Source organism: Camelus ferus, chromosome 35, assembly GCF_009834535.1.
Source record: "Camelus ferus isolate YT-003-E chromosome 35, BCGSAC_Cfer_1.0, whole genome shotgun sequence".
Taxonomy (NCBI): domain Eukaryota; kingdom Metazoa; phylum Chordata; class Mammalia; order Artiodactyla; family Camelidae; genus Camelus; species Camelus ferus.
This window is the reverse complement of record NC_045730.1, coordinates 21,805,125-21,822,050: the sequence shown is the minus strand read 5'-3', so window position 1 is coordinate 21,822,050 and position 16,926 is coordinate 21,805,125. Positions and strand designations below refer to the sequence as shown.

The 16,926-nt window shown below is 45.3% G+C and overlaps 1 protein-coding gene across 4 annotated transcripts in view; it reads right to left on the bottom strand.

The window, feature by feature from the left end:
- NRP1 (neuropilin 1) overlaps positions 1-16,926 on the bottom strand; it is a 136,423-nt gene that overhangs the window by 38,217 nt on the left and 81,280 nt on the right. For all 4 annotated transcript variants that reach the window (XM_032473812.1, XM_032473814.1, XM_032473813.1 and 1 more), the window contains exons 7-8: positions 7,698-7,853; positions 6,639-6,783 (exon numbers count right to left, since the gene is read on the bottom strand). In XM_032473812.1, the coding sequence (XP_032329703.1) occupies positions 6,639-6,783; positions 7,698-7,853 (301 nt within the window). The remainder of the gene's footprint in view (positions 1-6,638; positions 6,784-7,697; positions 7,854-16,926) is intronic.

Sequence of the window (16,926 nt, the reverse complement as noted above, 5' to 3'; positions counted from 1 at the left end):
CCTGTGACCCAGCAGTCCCACTCCTGGGCATATATCCAGAGGGAACTCTAATTCAAAAAGACACACGCACCCCAATGTTCACAGCAGCACTATTTACAACAGCCAAGACCTGGAAGCCACCTTAACGTCTGTGGACAGATCACTCGGTAAGGAAGCTGTGGCCGCCCACTGCTGGGCACCCGAAGGGAACAGCCGCGAGTCTCTATCCGTCTTGGTCCTGTGGGCCCACCGGCCTGGCTCCTCACATTTCCTGAGACCAAGTCCAAGGTGGCGGAGGGGTAGGACCACAAGATCGCCTCTCCTCGTGACTGCAGCAAAACCACAACTGAATGCTAAAAACCATTGAAAAAATAAAAGGCTAGAACCTAGCAAAGATCTTCTGCAACTGGAAACAAAAAGAGAGAACCACAGCAGGAAGGTAGGAAGGGCGAGCTTGTGTTATAATTGGGCCCTGTTCCCCCTGGGTGGGTGACGCACAAGCTGAAGATCTGTGAAGTCCCAGGGGCCCTCCCACAGGAGTGAGAGCTCTGAGCCTCACATCAGGCTCTCCAGCCTGGGTCCTGGCACTGGGAAGAGAAGGAGACCCCGGGACATCTGGTTTTGAAGGCCAGAGGGCCTTGGTGCCGGGAGCCCCACGGGACTGGGGGAAACGGAGACTCCATTCGCTTGAGAAGCATACACGGAATCTTGTGTGTGCCAGGTCCAAGGGCAGAGGCAGTGATTTCACAGGAACCTGGGGCAGACCTGCGTGCTGGTTTTGGAAGGTCTCCTAGGGAGGTAGGGGATGGCCGAGACTCACCCAGGGGACACAAAAGCTGGTGTCAGACATTCCAAATATGTTCATCTACATGAGCTTTCCTGGAGGCTGACATCTTGATTGGATCATTAGCACTAAGACCCAGCCCCACCCAACAGCCTGTAGGGAAGCCTCAGGCCAAACAACATACAGGGTGGGAGCACAGCCCCACCCATCAGCAGACCTCCTGAGCCACAAAGGCCTCTGGACACAGCCCTGCCCACCAGAGGTCCAGGACCAAGCCTCACCCAGCAGTGGGCAGGCACCGGCTCCTCCTGCCAGGAACCCTGCATAAGCCTCTAGTCCAGCCTCATCCACCAGGGAGCAGATACCAGAAAGAAGAAAACAATCCCAAAGCCTGTGGAAGGAACCCGCAAACACAGGCCAGACTCTACCCTGGGACCAGCTGGACCCTGGCCCTTGGGTGCCAAGAGAGGAGTGTCCTGCTCGGACGCATAGGGCTCCTCCCACAGGGGGCCGCCTCTCCAATGTTGAGAAATGTAACTAACCTACCTGAAAGTACAAATAGAAAGACAGACAATATGAGGTGGCAGAGGAAATTCTCCCAGGCCAAGGCACAAGATCAAGTCCCAGAAGAAGTAAGTGATGAGGAGATGGCAATTTATCTGAGAAAGAGTTTAGAGTAATGATGGTGATGCTGTTCAGAGAACTCAAGAGTATAGTTGCACAGAGCGACGTTTTTAGCAGAGAGAAAATATAAAGAATATCCAAACAGAGCTGAAGAATAAAGAAGTTGTGGTATATTTACAATGGAATGCTACTCAGCCATAAAAAAGAACAAAATCATGCCATTTGCAGCAACATGGATGGACCTAGAGATTATCATACTAAGTGAAATAAATCAGACAGAGGAAGGCAAATATATGATATTACTTACATGTAGAATCTAAAAAAATGATACAAATGAACTTGTTTACAAAAAAGAAACAGACTCACAGACATAGAAGACAATCTTATGGTTACCAAGGGGGAAAGGGAAAGTAGGGGAGGATAAATCAGGAGTTTGGGATTAACAGACACACACTACTATATATAAAATAGATAAACAACGAGGTCCTACTGTACAGCACAGGGAGCTATAGTCAATATCTTGTAATATAATAACTGATAATGGAAAAGAATCTGAAAAAGAATATAATACATGTATACATATAACTGAATCACTATGCTGTACACCAGAAACTAATACAACATTGTAAGTCAACTAGACTTCAATTAAAAAAAAGGAAAAAAAAAGGTTAGAACAGTAAATTCTGTTATGCATATTTCACCACAATTGTAAGAGAGAGAGATCTTTAAAATATTCCCCTGGTGTTCCATTATTTACGGGACACTATAAAAAGTCTCTGTCTGGCTTTCAACACCCTCATTTGGCTTCACCCTATTGATCCAGTTTTATTTCCTATTCCTGACAGTAATCCATTTCTTCCCATAAACCACGGAGATAATTCTCAGCAGTACCTTTGCTCACAGTGTCCCTGCTGCCCCTTTCCTCCTGGTAACAGAGGTAAGTTCAGTCCAGGCTTTAAAACCCAGCTTAGGGCATTTCATGAAAACCTCTCAAGGGACTCTGGCCTTCACCCGGAACTCTCCCTTCTCAGAAATTGGATGGCATGGTCCGGCAGCAGCGCGAGGTTCAGCATGAAGCCGTCTCTCCAGGTTTCAAGATCGGGAGTCTTGTATCCATAACTAGATTATAAATTCCTCGAAAGCAATCAACCGCATCGTGGGGTCTTTTAACAGCTTCCCCAGCAGCCCAGGAAGCTTCTGAGGATAAGGAGGGTATCAATCACTGACTGATTGGTGGCTTAACAACGAAACGTTCAGCACTTCAATTATTCTCCTTTCAAAATCGGACGCCCCCATGAAGGACACGCCAGGAAGGAGAATCTATTTTTCTTTGAAACAGCTCCATTCTGCATCAATCAAAATTTAGCCTAAAAATGTAACCATGCTAAGTGGGAGGCGCGTACCTAATGCAATTAAGTGACGTCTGTGTTGTCAGCTGACTCGTAAGAATGAGATACTCAGATACTCTCCACCCGAGTCTTACAGCTCAGATCATGCCATTTCTTTTTAATTTTTTTTTTTTTATTTAAGTGTAGTTGATTTACAGTGTTAGTTTCAGGTGCACAGCAAAGCGATTCAGTCATATGTGTATATATACATACACACATATATTATCAGAATCTTTTCCATTATGGCCTGTTACAAGAAATTAAATATAGTTCCCTGTGCTGTATAGTAGACCCTTGTTGTTTATCTATATACAGGGGTGTGTATCTGTTAGATCTAAACTCCTAATTTAACCCTTCCCACCCTCCTTCCCCTTTGGTAACCATAGTTTGTTTTCTATGTCCGTGAGTCTATTTCTGGTTTGTAAATGGAATTTGTATCTTTTTTTAGGTTCCATATATAAGTGATGTCATATGATATTTATCTTTCTCTGTCTGACTTACTTCACTTAGTGTGATAATCTCTAAGTCCATCCATGTTGCTGCAAATGGCACTATTTTATTCTTTTTTGTGGCTGAGTAGTATCCCGTTGTATAAATATACCACAACTACTTTATCTAGTCATCTGTTGATGGACATTTAGGTTGTTTCCATGTCTTGGCTATTGTAAATAGTGCTGCTATGAACATTGGGATGCATGTATCTTTTCAAATTAAAGTTCCCTCTGGATATACAACCAGGAATGGGATTGCTGGATCATATGGTTAAGCCTATTTTTAGTTTTTTGAGGAATCTCCATACTGTTTTCCACAGTGGCTGCACTAAACTGCATTCCCACCAGCAGTGTAGGAGGGCTCCCTTTTCTCCACACCCTCTCCAGCATTTATTACTTGTAGACTTTTTAATGATGGCCATTCTGACTGCTGTGAGGTGATACCACATTGTAGTTTTGATTTACATTTCTCTAATAATTAAAGATCATGCCATTTCTTTACTCAAAAATTCAGTTTCTGATCGCCTAGGAATTATGCATCTACCTTCAACCGAGCTGCCCAGCCTTCCACACCAAGGTTTTGCAAGGCCCTTCCTCACTGAAGACCCTCCTCACCTTGGTGGTGGTGGTGGTTGGGGGCTTTCTCTCATTCTGCTCCCTCTACCAAAGAGTTCCCCATCATTTTGCCCCTCCCACTATCTTAAAAATCTTGACTGGTTTTCAGATTTTATGTTACATATTCATTTTTTCTGATCTCTCCAACTAGACATGGTTTTCCTTCTCTGTGACTCTTCCTAGCTTTCCACCTGCATTTCTCATATTTATTGACCAGATTCAGTTCCTCGGATTGCCATGTGCCTTCCCAGATTTTAAGTGCTTTCGGTCGCATTGGAACATTGTCTCCAGTCCTAGCGCCCTGCTTTATACGTGGTGTTTGCGCCACAAATATTTGTTGAGTGAATCAGCTTCTTAACACAATGAAAGGCAGCTGTCACCTCCCCCCTCCAGCACCCTTTCCTGCAATTCAGCCACAGTATTTGCTCCAGGCCGGGACCTGGAAACCAAGAATAAATTCAATGGGGATTTATAAAAAGATTTCCCCAAATGATTTTACTGAGGGTCTATGAAATGATCGTGTTAAAAATAGAAGTTACATTTTTGGGTCACTGTGGTCACACCTGTCTGATTCAAAATCAGCTTTTGTAAAGAAAATATTTAGTTGGTAATATGTACCAGAGGAGAAAAACAATGAACTTGAATATTGTAAGGTGAGCAGAACCTTTACGGGATTAATGTCCCTTCTCCGATGCAGAGCCGGCTGGGGTGCGGTCCTCACCCCTACAGGTCTAGGGATGCATGGCCCCCATCCAGCCAACATATCATCTCTCCTGCAAGTCTGCCCCGTCCAAGAACTACCAAGAGGGGCCTTAATTAAGTAAAATACTAAGGCAACTTGATGTTGTGATTATTGAATTAAAAGGAGAACCAGGAAATTCAGAGTTCAGACTAATTCGTGTGGAGTCTTTATGAAGTTTACATCTTTTTTTTTTTTGGTACAGTGTCATGAGATTAGGTTTGAGGAAGGGGCTAGAAATTTCCACCCTGTCTTCAAATGGCCTTGTCTCTGGATTTATGGGCAGCTCACATTTGTGACGCTCTGAAAATGACCTAGAACTTTCTCTCCTGTAACTGCTGATCAGGAGTAAAGCCAAGGCTACAGCTAATCCTTCAGTGTCCCATCGTCCCCCACATTCCTCTCCACCCCGCTCCTGCCCCCAAGGCCTTGCGCTTTCTAAGTGTTTAGAGCCTAAAACAATAAACAAGTCTGCCTCTAGGATAAAAATAAATAAAATTTTGGTGAGGAATCAGATGTCAGGTTTTACTTTCCAAAATGGACTCTGTTGTAAACAAGGAAAGTTTTTTTTCCCTCCTTAGTTAGCCCTTTCCTAAATGCTTGTCATTTCATGGAAAATTGCTCAGGCGATTTTTTTTTTCCCTCCTTCAAAAGTCAATATTTTCCGTCTCTAAAAATAAGGATTGCTAAAGAGGATAAAAATAAAAACCGTGGCGCTGGCGTTCATGGGATGAGAAATTAAATGCTGTCAATATGTGTACTGATACCACATGAAAGATAGTTCACACACTTATAAACTTTGTTCACTTTTAATTACTTTTAATCAGTAACTGATTCAGTTTTTGAACTTTTTGTAAAGATACGAATGAATTTTTTCTAAATATGTAAAAAGTGTGCTCGTTTCTGGTATACAGCATAGTGATTCAGCTATATATATATATTCTTTCTCATTACAGGTTGCTACAAGCCATTGAATACAGTTCCCTGTGCTGGACAGTAGGATGGTTTTTAACTTCTAAGCTTGCTATGAAGGTTACACTGTACCGACTTTCTTTAAAAGGAAAAATTCGCAGTGTATTTATTTAAATGGAAGGGAATTCTAAAGTGACTGCAGTGCACTTCAGGACACAGCATGGCTGGTTGTGCAGGAAGCTCAGCAGACAAGTAAGAGCAGCCCTGGTTGCCATAGAAACGCAATAAGGCCAATGGCACCTTCTGTCACTGCCCGCTCCGTCCTGACGTGGCCCACAGTTTTAGCCACTTCATTTCACCATCCTCATTTCTCAAGTGGGATCATCCACTGACCTGTTGTAAATTTAAGAGAGACTTTTAAAGTCCTATGAATGTCAGAGGAAACAAACACGAAAACTAGAGATATTGAGAAACCGATTTCTAACATTAGTATATTCATTCAACAAAAGACAGATACATAGAGAGGAAAAACCTAAGAGAAAGTTGTCAGGGTGGTTAGTGAATGAAAGGAGAAATTCTCGGAAATTAAACTCCTCCTTAGCTGTAGCTGGCGAGGCCACCTCCAGACCTCAAAATTGAGAAGACAGAGCAGGTGGAGACCACCTGCACGACAGTTATTTACTGTAAGTCTACGAAGTAGCAGCCGGGGTGCCGAGTACCCCGGAGACGGGGATGACAGGGAGGGTCCCTGCCTTCCTGGAGGTTGCCAGGGAGTGGAAAGGTACCACTCGGTAAATACTGACCCTGCACTGTGGTGCCAAGTGTGTTACATACACGAGAGAGCCCATCATCACAACCACCTCCACGACATGCACCGTGGTGCCTGGGTAGGTGCGATAACTAAGGCTTGGAAAGGCAGTAAACCACCCAAAGAAATAGGCCAGTGAGCAGTCCAAGTGGGATTTCAACTCACATTTGTCTAAATCCAAAGCACAGGCCCTTAACTGTCAAATAAAAATGACCGACTCCATCTATGCCAAATTACTCTCCCTCGACCGAAAAGTTCGCATACACCAGAACCAGGCAATCTTCCAGGTGGAGCTTACCTGTTATCTTGCACCCGTAGACTTCAAATCTCAGAGATATACCAGTTTCCCAGGTCATAGGTTTGATTCGGACAAATCGAGTTATCAGTGGTTTGGGGAACACTCCAAACACGACGTCGGTGGGGTTGGTGTTTCCCTGAAAGATCTAGATGTAAAAAGGAAGAGCCCTTTAAATAATATACATTTTGGATTAAAAAAACTTTTTTTGGTTGGATTTTTAATTAATTAATGAATTACTTTAACGGAGGGACTGGGGATTGAACCCCGGACCTCGTGCATGCTAAGCACGTGCTCCACCACTGAGCTGTACCCTCCCCGCTTTCTGTGCGTTTTCCTCGGCCTCCGAGGCAGGCTTTGAATTTCGGCGAAACAGCATGCAGGAGTTCTCAGAAATCTTTTGATGAGTCAGTCAGAGCAAGCATAACTTCCAGTAAACAGCAGGCTGAGAAAAACATCTCAGTCCCAAATAATTTAGGGCAGAGCTTCCGGGGTGGGGTGGGGCGTGTGTGGCTGCCTGGGCTGATGGCTGTGAGGAGGTGGTGTGACATTCATGGGGTCTGAGGAAACACGACGCTGCCTTTAGTCCTGTTCCTTCCCACAGAGGAAGCCTAACACGCTTGCAAATTAGTTTGGGAGCCACAGAGGGGAGATGAAAAGGAGACTTCTACAGCCAGCCCACTACAGGGAGGAAGAAAGAGTCAGTCTGCAAAAGAGGATGGGGAAACTCAGGGACAGAGACAAAACAGAGCAACTCCGCGGGTTCCAGGAGGGCTGTGTTATCCTCCGTGGGGTCCGCGTGCCTGCGGGAGTCTTAAAGTGGTTCCTGAGCCTGACTTAATCTGGCTGGCATTGACTTTTCTTGGAAACATCTGTACAATTTCCTTCTGCCTTCTGGATCTGGGAACATGAGACCCACTTGGTCAGATTTAAACGTCTAATTGCACTTTTCATTTTAAATCAATTCAAAAGTAAACTGGGCCAGATAGCAAGCCCCCAAACTAACAAGGAAAAATTGATCATCCAACTCAAAGGCTGGACTGGGGAGGGAGGCACACTTACGAGGGGTTTATTCCCTTCCTTTATGGTGATCCAGTCTTCTCCGTTGGAGCTGATTTCTATTCTGTAAGTCTTGACGTAGTACTTCTTCTTGGTTTCCTTTGAAATGGCTCCCTGTGTCCCGACAGCGGTGACAAACCGAAGAAGACCCAGATCCACCTGCAAGACAATACGAGCCTTGTCATTTGCCCATCCTTGGACCACCGCTGCCTGCAGCATCTTTTCCAGTGGGCACCACAGAGCAGTTGTCTGAATTCCTCCGGCATCAGCAGCCCTGGGAAAGCGCCGAGACAAGACAGCAGCTGCCCTGGGCTGGCAGTTACTTGTTACCAGAAAGCACTCTACCTTTCTGCCTGATGCGACCAAGATTGCTTGATCCCTCGTACCAAAGAGAAAACCAGGTTCAATATCGGGTCACCATTTTTTCTATGAGATTAATAATACTTTGGAAGCAGCACATTAATATATGTCATTTTACAAAAAGAAAATCAAGACAAACAAGATAAGCTCACAGACCGGCGACCAGGGAGGCCTGGACAGAACTTGGGTCTAACGCGATCCCACCTGCCAGCAGTCTTCAGCATCCTGCCTCCTTCCAAACACAATGTGGACTGACACAGTGCTGACTCTGAAAGCCCCTTGAGTGATGTGGTTCGGGAATTGGGCCAGAGATTTTTAATCTGGAATGGAGGAGTGAGGAGGAGGGCAAAGTCAGGATTTTTGTTTCATCGAAATTTCGTCCTTTTCCACATCTTCCCGTGGCCCCTCTCCTTGGAGTTCAGCTTGAGAGGCAGGTGGATTCCAAGGCACCACCTGGGAGGAACGACGCCTCCCTGCTAAGACTTCTGAGCTTCTACTGGTGAGTTTCCAGTGGAGGCGGTCCTCAGCACAGCGGCTGCATCTCCATGACGGCTGGGCTGCTGGGGGGGTGGTGGGCACCGCAGGAGTGACGCCCAGGGCCCAGGGTCCAGGCTGCACCCTAGAGGTCTGCAGGGGCTTGAGTTGCTCCCGTGGCCCTGCAATGGGAGTGGGCAGGGCAGAGAGCTAAGCTTCAGGGGCTCTGCCTTGAGCTCGCTGGGGGCCTAGGACCAGTCACGTCTCTCTCACCTCCCAGTTCTTCATTTGTAAAACAGAGGAGTGGACCAGGTCCCCTGGGAGGCCCCTTTCCGCTCTAACTTCCTATCATGTCCACATTTCCAGGAAAGTAAAATAGGTATTTTTCTTTGACTTCCCTTATTTCCATCATTAACAACTAAGAATCATCTTTTTTTTTTAAATGTGGGTACTGTGCTGAACCCAGGACCTCATGCATGCTGGGCATGTGCTATACCACCGAGCTCCACCCTCCCTCCACTCAGAACCATCTTAAAACAAACATCATCACTAGTTTCTGTATATTCGAAATATTTTGTTTCCTTTTGTGGATACATTTGATTATTGTCTTACATACAATTGTCTTCCTCTACTGATCAGACCCTCCATCTATTGTATTTCTGTATAACTCAGAAATTTTAAAGAAATGAAGCACAAATACATGGCAAATATTTTTTTTAAAGAACAGAAAGGAATTGCACATTGCAACTGATTAGCAATTACAAGATATTCCAACAGGATATTCATTAAGAGGCTTTTTTCCCCCCGAAAATGACAGCAAAAGCCAAAAACCAAAAGCAAAAAAATTAAAAAATAAAAAACCCCTAAACACATCCCACCCACCACAACTTCTGAATCTTGCTTCCCTGTTACTACATGACAATCCAATTTCCAGAACAGTATTTCAGTTAACCCACAGGCCAGGAAAACCTAAAGAATTTCCATTTTGTGTACCGCCTGCCTCATGAAGAATGACTATTGTCTTCCATGAATTGCTTTTTCCTGAAGGCCTGTGGACTAGCCCCAGCAACATGTGGCCAATTCCTTCAAAACTGAACCAAGAGCCACGTCCAGGACAAACAGCAAAACCTCTGGCTCACAAACGCCAGCCCGAGCTCACACAATCCAACAATAGGCGACTTCAACCAGATAGGAAGCTGCTACTGTTCAGTGCAAACTGCTCTGCTTCACTTTCCTGGTTTTAAAGATGTAACAGCTGTGCTCTGAAGGCTCAACCAGATTTAGAAGAAAAAGGAGCAAGCCTTTAATAGAAGTGAATATTGTAGGATAATAATGGTGGATGTCCTAAATTTTAACTCAACAAATATTTCCCCTACATATTTTTGTCATTAACTGAAATTTGAATTTTTTTCCAAAAGTGAACTCCAGTGCTTTGTATGAACTTGCGTACCAATTTCAAAAAAGAGAGGCAACCCACATTTATCAGATTTAGCAAAAAAAAAAAAAAAAAAAAAAAAAGAGACAAAAAAACAGGATATTCAGTTCAATCTGAATTTCAGATACACAACAAATAGGTTTAGTATAAACACATCCTGTGCGCTATTTGCGGCATACTACTGACTGTTCACTGCCTGCTTGAAATTCACATTCAACTGGGTGACCCCAAACCTTACTCTTTTCTGGACAAACGATCAGGTGATTTTAGGTTGCGCAAAACCTCTCTGATTGCCTCATGCTGCAACTTGAAAGCTAACGAGTGCTCTAGCCAAGGCTGCACCGAACAGTTTCAGCTATTTTCAAATGCCCTCAGAACACTGAGTGCTCCACTGCCTGTCCACTGAGTCACGCCCGACACCACAGCCACTTTCAACCTGAACGGCCCTCGAGATCTCGACGTCCAGGGCGGCGTGAAGCAACTCCATTCAAATATGCGCTTCCCGTCACACTTACAGATGGCGCCTCGCTTTGGAAATGACTGAGTTCCCCGCGAGTGCGTGTGCAGCTCAGGCTGACTTGAAACAACTCCAGAACTTCATTCCCTGGCTGTCCTTTCCCCTTTACCCTAAGAATTTTGTTCTTAGGGTAAGATTTAGTTACCAGGTAAGTAAGAAGTTAACCAGTAATCAACTAGAAGAATCCCAGGCGCTGGAAATAACTGACTTTAAAGGGGGAAGACAGTGCCTGAAGTTAACTAGGTGCCCAACCCAGGGGCTGTCCAAAGTCCCAGCTAGACCGGCCCAAAGCACATGCGTGAATCCCTCGTGAAGGAGGAAAGATGCCTTCTATTCTTCGTGGCAGTGAGATGCCTCAGCGACCGCCCCGTGGGATTGCTGGAGCTCTCGGGCTGGGCTTTCAAACTACAGGGTCTCTTACTCACAGCGCTGGGAGACTTGAAATTTCATTTCATTTTTCTTCCTCACGTGACTGCCACTGGGTTTTGGAAGGATGAGTGACAGCTTCACCCACTGATAATTAGAGTTGGCACCTGGACCACTGCGGGTAAAACGGAGTGGTCGAATGGGGCGGAAGGCTACCAAGCTACAGCCCCGCACTGTGGGGATTCTCACGGGCAGCACCACAGAGGTCCTTTTAGGTCCCTTCTATCTGGGTGCCACAGCGACCTCGGAGCTGGGGAGTTTGGGAGGAGACAGATCACCTTCAGCCTCAGAAGCATCACTCTCTCACTGCGGGTTTCTGCCGGGAGACCTAGAAGGACTCGACGTCTGGGTGTTTATACCTTTCTTGGGGGAGAAGCGCCCCCACTAATCATGATGCTGGCCTTGGTCACCTTTTCAGTCTCACCTGCCGCATCTACCCCGTCCGACGTGTCTCCCAGCCACACAAAGTACGTTATTCCAAGCCGAGTTATGCCTTTTCTGTCTGTGTGCCTTCACAAGTTTTTTTTTTTTTTTTTTTTTTTTTTTAACCACAAGTGACTTTTTCCTCTTTTTGGTCTGGTGGGCAGAATAAGTCACTTCTAACCCCGGGATGCTCAGTGCAAAGCTCAGGTCTCCATTGCTGAATTCACCATCTTGTGTTTTTCCTCTACCTCCATCCAGACTTTTATGATTTCTTTTAAGGAATCTCTGCTTTTCTATGCAGAGAAGTAATAAATGCCCATTGAAAATTCATAGGATGCAGAAAAGATTTGAGAAGAAATTAAACTCTCCATAAGACCACCACTAGGACACACGCATGGAAAACAAACTTACAGTTACCAAAGGGAAAAGGGAGTGGGAAGGGATAAATTAGGAATTTGGGGTCAGCAGATACACACCACTATATATAAAACAGATAAACAGGGACCTACAGGGAACTTTACTCAATAGCTTATAATAACCTATAACAAAACAGAATATGAAAAAGAATATATATATATATATATATATATATATCTGAATCACTATGCTGTACACCAGAAACTAACACCACATGGTAAATCAACTACACTTCAATTTAAGGAAAAAAGAAAAAGACATGGGATGATCTCTAAAGAGTCTGGTTGTTTGGAAGCCAAAACAATCAGTTGTCATGAACACCATTCGAAATCTGGCCATCCTCTGGGTGGGTTAGCTTCCTGAATTCTGTTGAGCTGGCCCCAGCCTCACACTCTCGCAGACAAGACTGGGGACCGAAGACGGGCAGCTGGAGAGACAAAGACACAGCCCGGAGCAGCCCTGCATAAAGGCGCCCTCCGTGTTCTGGAGGGCTCATCGTCCTAACAGTACCTCCTTTCTCTCCGTAAAGCTCAGACACACAATAACCATAATTAAATAACCTGCTTTCCCCAAAGCCAACCAGCCCTGCTCCAATCACTGTTTTCTTATTTTGAAAGAATGTCATTATTTCACAGCTGTTTTATTTTTAATTGGAAGAGGGTTGTGGTTTCACATCTGAGTTTGATGTACTTCTGTTTAACATTAAGGGGGATGGTGGGGGCGGGGGACGAGGGGAGGGGGCAGCACCGAGCGGCACATCAAATGCATTCACTAAAATTGTCGAACGTTTCACTACGTGTGTGTGTGTGTGTGTGTGTGTGTGAGACAAACATAAACATCTGGTCCTTATCTGATGGCATGCAGACGATTTTCCAGAAGTTTACCCAACTCCTTTTGAGTTCCAGTGGCCACTCTCCGAGCTAGCTTATCACCATTAGCAGAAGTGACCCAGTTCGACATCCTGTGTCTAATGCAAACAGGAAGGTCTAACACTGCTGGGAGAGGGTCCCCCCACATCTGACTCTTCCTGGGCTCCCCCCTCAAAGAGGAGACCTGGGTGGACAGCAGACCCAGAAGATTTCTCAGCCCAGCTTTCATCCTGGGTGGGGAGGGGTGCACGAGCAGAAGGAAGCAGCTGTCCTCATCCTCTTCCCGGGGGCAGGGGACCGTGTCCTACAGCGCCCGTGGGGTGAACTCCCCGCCCCCAACTCTCTCTTTGTTGTAAGACGTCTACAGGTATTAACCCACGTGCACTTTGTGGCCATGGGATTGTCTCAGTCATGACGGGAAGCACATTCCCCAGACAACAAGAAGCCAGGACAGACACACGTTTTACTGGGAATCCTGAGGCCAAAGGGCACTTCTTTAGCACAGTATAGTAAGTCGCCAAGCCGACCTTTGCAAGGCACTGGTTAAACGCCAGCACACAACCTCCCAGCCATGAAATGAGTATCAGCTCTTCCTAGAATAAGACATAACCAGCTACTGGTAACGTCGTCATGTGCAAAGTCTCACTCCTGAAATGAAAATCTGTCTGGCTCAATGAAACACCATCCGCTGAGCGAGCATTGGCCAGGGGGCGTTTCCCAGCTTTTACCATTCCCAAGACAGGTCAATACACAAGCCTGAAAAAATAAAAGACAAAGAACTGGAGTCTGATTAAAAACAGGAAAAATAGTTTTTTTGTTGGGGGGATAGAGTATGTCGGCATTTTTTTAGAGCATCTTTGATGACTCAAAGAGCTGTTTAATTCATCACTAGACACTCCAAGCTAAAGAAAATATTTTTAAGCAATTGTCTCACTTCCTTAGATAACACACATGTTTTCGGGTACGTGCCTAAGCATTTGAACTCAGTGCTGCTCTAGGACCTGTGGGCCCCATTCTCCCCACCTGATCAGTGTGTGCCTTGACTTAGGACCTTGGACTTCTCTCAGTTACCAACAGGAATACAACCATTTTACAGTTAGTGACATAATTCAGTCTTTATGTATTTTTTCACTCTTACTGTATTGCAGAGAAAAGACACCGAGGACTAAATGACTATGATTACTTTGACTCAGTTTAACATTTACACTGACTACCGAGAGCCAAATATTGCAAACACGCTGTTGGAAAACAAGATGGTGGTGATGAGTCCTTTTCAGCAAAGGACCATGAGGAAACATTGAAAAATTCTGGTAAAGAATAAAAATATCCCAGAGCAAGAAAAGTGCAATGCCAGAAGACCCTCATCCATTTTATTTTCTAGTCTTAATTGCTTGCGTGAATTCTTTTCCCTCACAGTGAAATTAAAGGAAAGCATTTTGCTGGGTGGTAGCAAACTCCTGGCTGCAACAAAGCCTGTGCTTGATAGCAAAGCGGTCCCAAGTGAATGCACAGAGGAAGCTTCCTCTGGGAAGACGGGAGTCAGCCAGCTAGAATAACATTCCATAAGGCTGCGGGCACAGACGGGGGGCCAGGCCGGCTTCCCCGACGCCCCTGGGCTTGCAGGAAGAGAGTGACAAAGAAAGGGCAAGAAAAACCAAGTCCCCAGACAGGGGCCGACCGCCGCCCCCTTTGGTTGATAAGAGAACGCGCTTCATCTGACTGTCCTCTATGACTGAATTACCGCATTCTGTTGATTCTTATTTTGTAGTTGGCTTTATTCCTTTGACAACTATGTAAGTTTAAAAAGCTAAAGCTCTAATCTGTTCTTAGAAACAATAATTAGTACATATATGTAAACTAAAAAAAGTGCAGTGTACTGTTTTTATGTATTTACAGGCAGTATCATGTGCATGTGCAATCAAACTGTAATAATTCTACATAATAAAACTGAAAAAGAAAAAAAAAACAGGTTTCAGTAAAAATATCATGTTTTCCCTCAAATAAAATAATTTGTTGAGGAACAACAACAACAAAAAGAGACTGTGCTTGTGGGAGATCCAGTGCCTCTGGACGCTGGCATAGCCTTTCCTTCTCACGTTCTTTTTTTCTTTGCGTAAATCAGAAGCAACTTGCTAAAAAAGAACTAATTAATTCTGATCCGTTCTTTGAACTGGATTTCCATCTGGATCTGCTGTAGTTGTTAATACTGGCAAGGCGCATGGGCAGAAGGAAAGGAAAGGGACCCGATTCAGCAAGTTAGTACTCTGGTGCCTCAGCTAGAGATGTTTCCAGACGCCCGTGCCTCCAGTCACTCCAACATGGGAACCGTGAAGATGGACCGCGGAGAGCGGGATGCTCTTCTCTGTGGGTCCACATTTCCTCCGGGAGGTTGGATGAGCAGTGCACTTTCAGAGACCTTGAGAGCAGCAGCCAGGACCGTGACACCCACCGGAAAACGCTCAGCGGGACTGATGACACAAATATAAGACCGATGTGGGAAGAATGTCCCCCTATTATACTCTGCAAGACCTGAGGGTTTCTTTCTTCCTTCTTTTCTTTTCTAGAACAGGTATAGTTGTGTTCAGAAACATCAGACATTCCATTTCAATTCCTCTCTTACTCAATCAGCCTGGAAAACCTGGACCTCAGGATGCAGGATATTCTGATAACAAAGGAGGAGAAGTGAGATCATATCAGGGTCCCACAGACTCTGTGACACAAGAAACCAGCATCTAAGACAATCTGAAACTCCTACACAGAGCTCCAGAGAAAGGCTGACTAAATGTCCATGCTTTGGAAAAGACTACTTAACATTTTCAAAACACACCCCAACCTGGGAAGTCTCTTCTTCTTCAAAATGAAGACAATTCATTGCTTAAATGCCACGGTAACTGGCAGATGGGGACCTCAGAAACCTTTAAGAGCTCGGTCAGGAGGACGGCACTTACACGTCCCCTTCTCCCAACTAAGATACTCGGCAGTCCCTGCTGGGCAGCAAAAAGAAATTCAGGGACTGAAATGCTTTTAATGAACATTTTCAGACTGCTTATTTGTAAGTTCCACTAAATTGAAAACCTGAATCTAATCCTTTGATCTGGAACGAGGACAAGCCCTGAGAATGGAACAAATGTAATTCCCTGGCAACTTGGCGAGGAATTTAACCTACTCATCTGTAGTAAAAATTACTCAGTGGAAATTTCCTAAGAAGGAAAAATAAGTAGGCTACAGTTTTAAGAAACTTGTAACCGGCCTCAAATATGTATAAACACGACGTAGATCTAGTCAGATGCCTCACAGGACCGTCGTACCCTGTGATCTTGCCAGTCGGTTCACTCGGCAAAGATTTTGCAGGCATCTCCGACATGGACACAGGCTGGCTGAGGCTCTCCTGCTATGACCCTTGGTTCCATCCATCAACTGTTCACCCATGAGAACTGGGAAGGCGTCCTCCTAGCAGAAGGATGTATAGGTGGGAGCTCCGGGGGGCAGGCAGGCAAGAGCAAGCTGACGGTCGAGTGGATTGGATCCGGTTGACTGCAGGGGTGCGACTCTAGACATCCCGTGAGATCAAGCAGACTGTGTGAACTGACTTCTGGCTTCTGACATCTGTCTCTGCCAAAACAAAGAGGGCCCAGCCACGAAGAATGGATAAAGAGTGGTCTGGATGACAACGGATTTACAACTTAATAGGATTTACTCTCTCCACACTCTAATTTCAGTGGGACCGTAGTATGTGGCTAAAGCACTTATTATTGGTGTTTTTGTTATTAAAAAACATTTTGGGCAAACCATAAACTAACACACGGAGCCGGGGGCAGGCCCACACAGATGGTCCTGAAGCCCAGTAGCGGGGCTTCGAACATTGTGGATGCTTGAACCGAAGTGTGAAACTAACCTGAATGATGCCAAGGGTCTAGATGAAAGCATTTAATCACCAAAGTCAACACGTACGTACTGTGTGCCAGGCTTGGGAAGCAAGTAGGCCTGGGCAGAAAACTATGCCAACACGAGACTGAAAGTCGCAAGTGCCACTCTGCCCACGGGGGAGGCATCATGGGATTCAGAAGGCGGTTCCTTGCACGGGGTGGGGGTGGGGGAGAAGTTCAGACTTTATGGAAAAGAGGTCATTGGAATCATTCAAACTGGACCTCGTAAGACAGGATAAGGTTCTGGGGGCAGAGAGGGCCAGGGTTGATGAGCTGAGGCAGAAGGAACGGGGAAAAAAATCCCACCCAACTTCCTACATTTCAAAATATCTGATGTGATGAACATACTCCTTCTGTCTTTTATCTCTTGGCAAAGCCCCTTGGT